The sequence below is a fragment of the Eurosta solidaginis genome, chromosome 5 (genome assembly GCF_040869045.1).
Source record: "Eurosta solidaginis isolate ZX-2024a chromosome 5, ASM4086904v1, whole genome shotgun sequence".
Taxonomy (NCBI): Eukaryota; Metazoa; Arthropoda; class Insecta; order Diptera; family Tephritidae; genus Eurosta; species Eurosta solidaginis.
Window position 1 is genome coordinate 125,077,507 of NC_090323.1, and position 12,420 is coordinate 125,089,926.

General features: G+C 36.0%; 1 protein-coding gene across 1 annotated transcript in view; it reads right to left on the minus strand.

Moving 5' to 3' along the window:
- Dscam4 (Down syndrome cell adhesion molecule 4) overlaps nt 1-12,420 on the minus strand; it is a 2,049,237-nt gene that overhangs the window by 1,061,414 nt on the left and 975,403 nt on the right. Inside the window, 2 exon segments of the mRNA XM_067787909.1 lie at nt 2,844-2,988; nt 11,324-11,485. Coding sequence (XP_067644010.1) covers nt 2,844-2,988; nt 11,324-11,485 — 307 coding nt within the window.

The following is a 12,420-nucleotide window of genomic DNA, read 5'->3' on the forward strand; positions in this document are numbered from 1 at the left end:
ATTGACCAATAAGTTAAGTGAGAATGACAATTGCGTTGGGCAACGCCAAATTTGATGTTAAAATTTCATTTTGACCTAATGAAAACCTAGCATTAGAAATACTTGACTTGATTTAGAATCATGCTGATTTTTGATTTTCTGCGCAGTTCTAAGTAGCGTCGCACGGTGGGGTATTTGATCAATCTAGCTAGCCAAAAGTCGATTCTTCAAAATATTTCAACTTTTTTTAACCATAGAACCGTGAGTTGGGCACTCAGTGCCCATATTAGGTTTTGATGTTGAATTACTGAAGACCGGGAAGACTGATAAATTGCAGATTTGCTTCTAAGGTTTTAAAAATTTAGGTGTATAACTGTTAAAATAAAAAAGTAACGGCATTTCATATGGTTGGTTCTCTGTACGTGAATTGGGGCACTCAGTGTCCATAATATTTCTTCATATATTTTGCATGGAAAGATATAAATTTCTAACGGATTTTGGAGGGTATTCTGTCAAGGAAGGAACGACCGAACTGTATGGTGGTCAATGGCAAGTCAAACTGAATAACGGCGAACAGAACTGGCGTTGGAAATGCACAGACAATCAACGTTGCAACGTCCTTATGCACGGAAAGATTTGAGTCAAAAAGAGACGCATTCATACGCGTTTTCCCAGTGTCTCTTGTCGAAGGTATCTCTTGATACGAATAGGAAAGCTAAAAGAGTAATTGAAGCCAATATGCGTCAAGCAGTTCCAAAAAAATTAAGATATTGGCAGGACACGAATGTTGATGAAATATATGATTTTATTGCAATAATTTTATACGGCGGTGCTGAAAAAGCAAACTTAGTTCAATCTAAAGATCCTTTTCACAAAATGAACATGCCCTTTTATAGAGCAGTGATGTCATTGTATCAGTTTGAGCAATTGAGCCGCTTTTTTTTACACTTTGAAAATTCCATGACTCGCGCTGAGAGATTATGGCCCGATAAGTTGGCACCTATTCGTCATGTGTGGGCATTAACGCCCTACAGTCCATGTAAAGAATTGACAATTGATGAGCAGTTACTTTCAACAAGAAACCGATGCAGTTTCCGCCAATATATTCCATCTAAGACTGGAAAATATGGCATACAAATATTTTGGCTTGTTGACGCAAAAACCAATTATCCCGTTTCAGGTGAGGTATATTTGGGTTCACAGCCTAATGAACAGAGGTCTACTGGCATCGCAAGCAGTCTCGTAATGCGACTCAGTAATCGCTATTTGGATAAGGGTGTGAATATCACGATGGACAACTTTTACACAAGCTACGACTTGGCAGAGGAATTTCTTGCACGGAATACGACCTTGGTGGGCACAATAAGAGAAAATAAGCCACAATTGCCAAAGCTTTTAACATCCATAAGTCTGAAAAGCGGAAAATATTTTTGAAAGACTTGGCAATGGAGCTATCATAGAAACAATTGCACAATCGATGCAAAACATAAATTGATTCTACAACTAAAATTGCAATGGACTTGAGAGATTTTAAAATAGTTCCTTCAGTATCGAGTTTGCGTCCAACAATACAGGTAAGTTTTCCTAGCTTATATAATTTCAAAACAATTTCATTATTTTCTTTTCCCAGGTAAACACTTTGAAACGACGGTGTGAAACCTGCAGAACTGCTGAAGTCGACAACAAAACAAAGGCAGTTTCCGACCATTGTCTTACTCCGCCCTGCACCAAACACTATATAAGGACTTGCGAAAAGTGCTACTTCGAAAAATACAATGCCGATGCTGATACGGACTCAGATATTGGTGAAGACGAGGACAATATTCCAACAACGTCAACAACAAATCAAAACGCATCGAAAAGACAGCAGAGAACTTCACCCATTTGAGAGATCCAAAACTTAAACTTTATACGATTTTTACTTTTATATATTAAAAAATATCTATTTATAACAAAATATGTTTCATTGAATTATATAAATAAATAAGCAAAAGAAATATAAAAAAGTAGGTGAGGTGGCAACCCTGCTTAAAAGTATCAAAAGAAATGTGGAATAAAATACTTTTCGTTTGATACCCATATTGAAATATCTCATGTAATGCCAAAAAATGACCCGGGCATCCTAAGCCGGTGGCCCGACACATAGTAATTCTGCGCGGAACACCGTGGATTTACTGTCAAATATTTTCTTTCATAACAATGAAGTGAGACAACCACTTTTCGAACAGAAATAACTGCTGTTTTAATTTTGGCCAGCTAAATTGATCAAATACCCCACCGTACGTCGGCACTTTTGGATGTGATTTATGCTTTTAAATTTTTTTTTGATATTTCTTGAAGTACAATGCAGATGATATGTGCTAAGGGAAGTACAGTCAGGTCTAAGTTGTCAGCCAAGCCAAGTCAGGCCAAGTCTATGCTAAGTATGAGTAATAGAAACTTAAGGGTCATATGTTTTCGTGCTATGCTAATTTGTGATGGAAGAAATTTTTCCAGAGTTTGAATCTTCGCATCCAAACGAATCGTCAAAACTGCGCTGTCTCTCTAAAAATTATACAAGTTTTTTGTCTAACTGAATAATGTTCAATAACAATTGGTACAAACTTGTACAAGCTTTGTGCTGGCCGAACATAGCTAAAATCTTATAACTAACGCTGTTGAGAATGCGATCATATTTATATTTTTGGAATTATACATTTTAATATTTTTTATGTTAAATCATCGCCTTGCCGTGTCTATAACGATGCGCACATTTGACTTCATAAATAAGATACAACTGGTAGTTCCCGACCGGCGGTCTCAGAATCTACAAAAAAATCGCAACCTGTTGTCCTGTATGTATTTTTCCTTAGTTTGTAACTTACCCTGTTCCTATTAATGGTTTGCCATTGCGTTCCCATCGAAAACTTACAGGCAAATCACCTTCAAGAATTTGGCAAGAAATGGCAGCACGCATACCCTCTCGCAACATATTAGTCATCGCTTGGATTGGCATAATTTTTGGAGGAACTAGAGATGTAAATAAATGTATAAAATTAATAAGTTAACTTTACAGAAAAATAAAGCAACTTTATTTTTATACGAGGTTTTTTTCCTTACATTCTTCCTCAATTCAAGATTTAAGCCTTGGTATCCACAGTTAGAAGCAAAATAGAGTACACCATTACCTTAATTCACAAAAATCTTAACCAAAACAAGTAAGGAAGGCTAATTTCGGGTGTAACCGAACATTACATACTCAGCTAAGAGCTTTGGAGACAAAATAAGGGAAAATCACCAAGTTGGAAAATGAACCTACTCTACTCTGGAATGTGTTTGTATGACATGGGTATCAAATGAAAGGTATTAAAGAGTATTTTAAAAGGGAGTGGACCATAGTTCTATAGGTGGACACCATTTCGGGATATCGCCATAAAGGTGGACCAGGGGTGACAAAATGTGTTTGTACAATATGGGAATCAAATGAAATGTGTTAATGAGTATTTTAAAAGGGAGTGGGCCTTAGTTCTATAGGTGGACGCCTTTTCGAGATATCGCCATAAAGGTGGGCCAGGGGTGACTCTAGAATGTGTTTGTACGATATGGGAATCAAATGAAACGTGTTAATGAGTGTTTTATATGTGTTTGTATATGTGAAGGCGTTTTCGTGATATCGACCTTTTTAAATTCTTTTCTAGAATTATGGCATTTTTTCATTTTTCGTAATATTTGATATCGAAAAAGTGGGCGTGGTCATAGTCGGATTTCGGCCATTTTTTACACCAAGAAAAAGTGAGTTCAGATAAGTACGTGAACTAAGTTTAGTAAGGATATATCGATTTTTGCTCAAGTTATCATGTTAACAGCCGAGCGGAAGGACAGACGGTCGACTGTGTATAAAAACTGGGCGTAGATTCAACCGATTTTGCCCGTTTTCACAGAAAACAGTTATCGTCACAGAATCTATTCCCCTACCGAATTTCAGAAGGATTTGTAAATTTTTGTCCGACTTATGGCATTAAAGCTATTCTTGAAAAATTAAATGAAAAAGGGCAGAGCCACGCCCATTTTGAAATTTTCTTTTATTTTTGTATTTTGTTGCACCATAACATTACTGGAGTTGAATGTTGACATAATTTACTTACTGTAAAGATATTAAATTTTTTGTTGAAATTTTACTTTAAAAATAATATTTTTTTTAAAGTGGGCGTGTTCGTCAATCGATTTTGCTCATTTTTATTTAGCATACATATAGTTATAGGAGTAATGTTCCTGCCAAATTTCATCATGATATCTTCAACGACTGCCAAATTACAGCTTGCAAAACTTTTAAATTACCTTCTTTTAAAAGTGGGCGGTGACGCGCTCATTGTCGAAAATTTTACTAACTTTCTATTCTGCGTCATAAGGTCAACCCACCTACCAAGTTTCATCGCTTTATCCGTCTTTGGTAATGAATTATCGAAATTTTTCTCTTTTTCGAAATTTTCGATATCGAAAAAGTGGGCGTGGTTATAGTCCGATTTCGTTTATTTTAAATACCGATCTGGGATGAGTGCCCAGGAACCTACATACCAAATTTCATCAAGATATCTCAAAACTTACTCAAGTTATCGTGTTAACGGACAGACGGACGGACATATAACAACATAAAAAGTTAAAAATTTAGAGGAGAGGCAAATAACGCTTCATTATACTCAGCTGAGCAGAGCCCACAGAGTATATTCATTTTGTTCACATAACGATAATCCGTAACTTCATAAACTAGTCGAGATAGATAGAGGCTTCTATATATCAAAATGATCTGGGCGAAGAAAGAAATTCATTTAGCCATGTCCGTCCGTTCGTTTGTCCGTTAACACGATAACTTGAATAAATTTTGAGGTATCTTGATGAAATTTGGTATGTAGGTTCCTGGGCATCCATGTCAGTTCACTATTTAAAATCAAGGAAACCGGACTAGAACCACGCCCACTTTTTCGATATCGAAAATTTCGAAAAACCGAAAAAGTGCGATAATTCATTACCAAGGACGGATGAAGCGATGAAACTTGGTAGGTAGGTTGAACTTATGACGCAAAATAGAAAATTAGTAAAATTTTGGACAATGGGCGTGGCACCGCCCACTTTTAAAAGAAGGTAATTTAAAAGTTTTGCGAGTCGTAATTTGGCAGTCGGTGAAGATATCATGGTGAAATTTGGCAGGAACGTTACTCCTATCACTATATGTGTGCTAAATAAAAATTTGCAAAATCGGATGACGAACACGCCCACTTAAAAAAAAAAATTTTTTTAAGTGAAATTTTAACAAAAAATTTAATATCCTTACAGTATATAAGTAAATTATGTAAACATTCAACTCCAGTAATGATATGATGCAACAAAATAGGAAATAAAATAAAAGAAAATTTCAAAATCGGCGTGGCTCCACCCTTTTTCATTCAATTTGTCTAGAATACTTTTAATGCCATAAGTCGAAAAAAAATTTACCAATCCTTGTGAAAGTTGGTAGGGCCATAGATTCTATGGCGATAACAGTTTTCTGTGAAAATGGGCGTTATCGGTTGAAACCACGCCCAGTTTTTGTACACAGTCGACCGCCTGTCCTTCCGTTCGGCCGTTAACACGATAACTTGAGCAAAAATCGATATATCTTTACCAAACTTAGTTCACGTACTTATCTGAACTCACTTTATCTTGGTATAAAAAATAGCCGAAATCCGACTATGACCACGCCCACTTTTTCGATATCAAAAATTACGAAAAACTAAAAAATGTCATAATTCTATACCAAATATGAAAAAAGGGATGAAACATGGTAATTGGATTGGTTTATTGACGCAAAATATAACTTTCATATTAAGTAGAAGAAACTGAAAAAGTTCTGCAGGGCGAAATCAAAAGCCCTGGGAAACTGGGCAGGAATACTGTTCGGGGTATTACATATCGTACAAAAATATTCTAGAGTTACCCTGGTCCACCTTTATGGCGATATCCCGAAATGGCGTCCAACTATAGAACTACGGCCCACTCCCTTTTAAAATACTCTTTAATATCTTCCATTTGATACCCATGCCATAGAAACACATTCCAGGGTTACCCTAGGTTCATTTTCCTACATGGTGAATTTCCCTTATTTTGTCTCCAAAGCTCTCAGCTGAGTATGTAATGATCGGTTACACCCGAACTTAGCCTTCCTTACTTGTTTTTACATACACTAGATGTACATACATGGGGATTTTTACGTCAAGAAGAGATTTCCTTCCAATTCGCGCCGTGCCTCGTTTTAATTTTTCCTACAAATTGGCGAGCTATGTACATGTTTTAAACCGACTCGGAATGGCCCCATAGCGTCCGCGTGGAAAAAGTTCTCTCAAAATCAAATTTCTCCGCAACGATTAACTGGCCACCTAATAAAAATGCAAAAATGTCTCATGCAAATACTGCATAGTGCCAAATTGCGCAATCAATGATAAGGTAGTGCAGTTTCGCCGGTAAAATAGTGTTCATTAGTTACTTTCCGCAACTAATAGACTTTGACGTTTGCTTTTTCTCATCGACTTCTTCTTCTTACGCGCCAGCAAAAAGTGTGATTTTGACTACCGCCCACGAATAAATTTTGTAAAATACCTTATATGTATCAATTAAATAAAGTTTTGTAACCACATACGCCGCTGTATAAATTGATACGCACATAAGAAAAGTTAACGTTGATGTCAACCGTACCATATAAACCCCGCTACTCAATTTGCGTAAGTACTAACCACCTTAGAAGCCGGCATCCGCCATTTTTGCTATTCCTTTGCTGCCACTAGAGTTGGGTCGTTTCGATACGAACTTGTTCAGTTGACCGGGTCTCTGAACTGAACAAGTGAACTAGATCTTCGACTTCGGTTCTATTTGTTCTTTTAGTTCATTTGTTCTTTTAGTTCGTTTTATCTAATGTTATTCTTTCTCTCATCTCGTTCGCGAACATACATACGTAAATTCATACATACATATGCAGAAATTCACAATGAGTACGAATGTCGATGATGCCACTTACACTAAAGATATGTGTGGTCATCTTTGTGTGTGGCACTGCTACAACAATATATGTATGGACTATTTATGAAAAACATGTTTTGTAAAAAACTAATTATTACATTTATTAAACTTGAAAAGTTCATATTTACAATTTGTGTCTGTACTCTTTCAATTTCCTGGATCTTCCGAAATTTGTAACTTTTTTTTTTGAAGTTAATTATACATATATATATATTAACTTATTTATTCAGAACACATTTAAATATACCTACACAAAGCATTGCTGCATACACACCCCAATCTATACTTGTTGGCTTTTTCCGCGGGGGCAAGCAGCAGTGAACAAATTTGCTTGAAAAAAAAGAACAAATGAACAAAAAGAACAACTTTTTCGTTCATCAGAAAATAACGAAAGATTCGAATCTCTGAAATGAACGAAAAGCACAACTCTACCTGCCACCCGCAGATGTGAATTAATTTAATTCAACGCAACGCTCTTTCGCTGCACCAAATAGTTTTCTATACGTGATGGTATAGTTGGTTAATTTGTAACGAGTTAAATGTTCGATCATATAAAATGCACTTTTTTTACAAATTCCAGTTCAGCAACTCATAATCTATAGTAGGATTGATTTTAAAGAAAAATAAGGCTTTAATTTATTTTTAATAATTTTTTAAATTTTTAGTTTTGAATTTTGTATCAATATCCGATTTTTGCCCAATCAAGCTTTGTTTGTTTGATAACTCTAGCCTAAACCGTTACAGATAAATTTGATTTTGAGACAACTTTTTCCGATTTAACGCCGTACGGTGACGCCGTAAAACATGCAGGCCCCTTTACGCCTAATATGTTTTTTTTTCAATTCGCCGTTAAGAAATTCATAGATACTTCCATTGGCGGCTGGAATAGACTTATCAGCTTTATCTTATTATGTCTATCCATTCCGGAAATTAGCAGCATTAAGGTACTAGCTCGACCATCTCTGAAACGATTTGATCAAAGACGTTGAATATCCTAGGTCTGTGGATTTTAATCGCCCCTTACGACAGGTATGTCTACAGCGGGAGTATTCTAAGCCCCTGGGGGTAAAAAAGCTCCTAGTTGCAGACGGTGTTCCTTAATGCCTCGTGCTAGGTCCCCTGCTGTGGAACGTTATGTACAATGGAGTCTTGCGCCTCAATGTACCCAATGATATCGCATTGATGATCACGGCCAAGGACTTAGGTGAAATATGCGCCAAATCATAGTTGGTTTGATATTTTCGCCACTTTGGCGCACAGTTAGGCCTCGGTTTTTAGTGCGAGTTTAAATAAATAAAATTAAAATAAATGCAAGGAGCGATAACCTCTAAAGAGATTTTCGCCGACCTTCTCTTCCAATTTCCGTCGTGCTCCTTTTAATTTTTCCTACAAATAGGTGGGACGGGACCTACATGTTTTATGCTGACTCCGAACAGCATCTGCAAGGCAGATGAATTTTCACTGAGAAGCTTTTCATGACAGAAATACACTCGGAGTATTTGCCAAATCACTGCCGAGGGGCAACCCCGCTTAGACACTTTTTTCTAATTGAAAAAACCTGTTTTAACACAGAATATTCGGTGTGGTAGGTGAGCACGTTACCATCATACCACTGATTTATCTTAAGCGGAAAAAATGGTAGAAATCAAATCTAGGCAACTTCAAATTCGCACTGAAAAATCAGCGAACGCTAGCTTCCATTTATTAGTAGACTGCTGTAAGGACTTAGCAAGAAGCTGCGGCTTATCGTTTGTATTCTACAGCCACTTCCTCATAAATTTTCGTCTGCGCATAAGTGACGCTGATAGTTCGGGATCTGAATGATTTTGTCTTATCAAAGATTGAACTTATGTGAAACTGTTGAGACTGCGGGATTGTGCACGAAACATGCTACATAAATGGCATGAAAAAAATATTCACCCAGTGGGTGCCGCAGTTGGCTCACGCGTTCAGCAGCGATCCGAACACATTTTTGCTCCTTCGCGTCGACAAAACGTGGATCAACTTGAAACAAGGAAGGGGGAAACCTTTAAGCACTACCATCTGTGGCAGAGAACGTATAACTATAGAGAACCGCCAACGGAAGGTAACTCACCATTGGGGAAATGTCATTAAATTCGTCAATTGCAACACTAGAAAAACTTTATTTTGATACAATAATCACAACATTGTGGATAAGACAAGTGTAATAACTTCTGCATAGACGTCAAATTTACAAATAGAATTGATCACCTGATTTTCAAAGTAACTATCGTGCTCTCATCCTGTATCTCTTCCTATCACCCGCTGAAGATATGCGCCGCCATATTGAACATCCTATCAAAACGCTGCCAAAACGCCAAAAAGTAGCCATCTTGAACATCCTGTCAGGCAATTAACGGATAAGATATCACACTTGTTTTATCCACATTGAATCAAAATTTAACAATGTTTTTAACGTTTTCAAAGTGGTTAATTACCTAATGCCAGCTTGACAATTTCTATTGCTTTCCATCGTTAATTATTCTCTATAGATTTTACGTTTCTGATCTGTGGCTGGACATGTGCAAAATATAACAAAGAAAAGGTGTCTAAGTTCGGGTGTAACCGAACATTATATACTCAGCGTGAGCTTCAATTGTACATTTCATTTTAGATAAATTACTTTTCTACATAACACGTGGCATCGCCCATTTAAAAAAAAATTTCTCCCCATTTCCTCTTACAATAAAACTTGATAAGTGAAATATCATTGATTCAAAACTATTTTTTGGTAAGTTATAGCTTACACTGGTTTACAGCCAAAATTCACCAGAGACGCCATTATGAAATTCCTATGTAAAATCACCCCCTGATTCTGAAGATCCAGGTTATTTTTAATTCTATGGTAACGTTTTTGAGATATTTACGATATTTCATAATGGCGTCTCTGGTGCAGAAAAAATTTGGAATTTGTGATCCAGTGTTATTATACTAGTCTACAACCCTTTTAAACTTGTTTTATATCTAAGTTGCCGTGGTCTTTAACTGATCCCGTCCATTTTTACTATAAATATTTTCTGCTATAAGAAAAATATGTGTACACAATTTCATTACGGTATGTTAATTTTTCTTCGAGTTATGGCTCCCGAAACATAGAAAATTGCTTAGTCATAAAAAGGGCGGTGCCACGCCCAGTTTCAAAAATTTTAGTGTTTTCCAATTTAATGTTATAATTCAATTTAGAAAGTAAAATTTTATTGACGCAAAGCTCCTTTTCGCTAAGATATAGCTTATTATTATCGTCTACGACCCTTTTAAAAAGCGTTTATATAAAAGTGGGCGTGGTCTTTAACCGATCTCGTCAATTTTACTAGAAATATTTCCTGCTATGGGGAAAACGTGTACCCAATTTGATTACGATCCGTTAATTTTTCTTCGAGTTATGGCTCCCGAAACATAGAAAATTGCTTAGTCATAAAAGGGGCGGTCCCACGCCCATTTTTTTTTTTTAATTTGAATTTTTTCCTATTTATTGTTATATATCCACTTGTGAAATGAAATACCACTGATATAAAGCTCTTTTTTGCAAAGATATAGCTTATTTTATTCGTCCACGACCCTTTTAAAAATCTTTTATATAAAAGTGAGCGTGGGCCTTAACCGATTTCGTAAATTTTTCTTCAAAGCATTCCTTATAGTAAAGGCAACCTCTCTGCCGAATTTTGTTACGATAGGTTTAACGATTTTTGATTTATGATTAATAATATTTGTAAAATTGATTTTATCACAAGTGGGCGGTGCCAGGCCCATTTTAAAAAAAATTGTTCCAAATTTTTTTCAAAAGTCTCAAGTCAGTCCACACGTAAAATTTCAACATTCTGGGTGTATTATTTACTAAATTATCAGGTTTTTTGTGTTTTCCAAAATTATATATATATAAAAAGTGGGCGTAGTTATCATCCTATTTCGCTCATTTTCAATACCAATCTATTCTGGGTCCAGATAAGCTATTGTACCAAATTTGGTGAAAATATCTCAATATTTACTCATGTTATCGTGCTAACAACGGACGGACATGGCTCAATCAAATTTTTTTCGATACTGATGATTTTGATATATGGAAGTCTATATCTATCTCGATTCCTTTATACCTGTACAAGCAACCGTTATCCAATCAAAGTTAATATACTCTGTGTGCAAAGCACGCTGAGTATAAAAAGCATAAAATACATACATCTCACAATTTTGTGTAGTGCGATGGTGTGAGCAATATTCCTTACAAATGATACTCCTAGGAGATTTAAGGACTAATATTTTCGTAAAATTTTGAAATCTCCTGGTCGGAGTATAAAGTTACCTAGTACTTGAATTTCCACATTGCGTCGGGACGTTTGCTTCTGCTTATTTTGGGCCATGCATGTATAAGTACCCGCATCTTCCAGTCGTTGAAGCTGCTCAATTATCAGAGTACCATTGTTGTAAGCGCGCTGTCTGCGGTTTATAGGCAACGTTTGTCCATCTATTTAAGAGTATTAGAAGAAAAACAAAGGTTTTAATGTATAATAATTTCGAACAGAGCAGTTTTTTGGATTCCAATCGGCGTTTTCAATTCTGCAAAATATGTTACCCTCATTTTGCACTCTTAAACTCTAAAATGGCGGAACTATTTTGCGAAAGGAACCAACAAGGCGACATTATTTTCAGTAAAGAAAACGACAAGGACGTAGCACTGCTACAACAACAACAACAAGGGGTTAGCACAAGTGTGTTGACTTATTTCTGACAGGCACTATAAGTTAGCATAACGGGAAAATCGGCAACCCATTGTTGTTTCGGTTGAAAACGGTCAATTCGGGCTCTGTGCAGGGACGTAAAAGATTGAAACAGGGTTTATGTAGTTCTAAAGGTGTTGCTGTGTTCCACAACATTTTACTTTTCAAGCGAGAGCATGATCATCCTAGCAAGAAATTAAAGTTCAAATGGCAACATGCATTTATTAAAAATAGAGTAAACAAGCTTTTTTGAAAACTTTATTTTTGATTTAGAAATTGTTTGATATATTCCCTAGTCCCTTAATTCATCAAGTTGTAGACGTTTCGAAGGATAACTGCAATTTACATATAAATATACTCGACCCTAGGCTTGTCAAAGCGGCTTCACACGGCAAATAGCACAAGAATAGTGGCGACCACTCGCTTAAAAAATCATATCTCCGATACTAATACAAGTGCCGCAATCAGAAAAGTTCAGAATGTTTGGAAAATATGAGACTGACACAAAAAACATATAGATCCATGAATGATAATTGTTTGACTATTTTGCTAAGTTATTTTGAACATTCTATAATAATTTTTTCCAAAGCAGAAGTAAATTTTTTTTTTTAGCCTCAGAAAAAATCGAGTCCAGAATGAAGCTACGCAAACTTTTTTTTAAAATAATTCAAAAAAATTAATA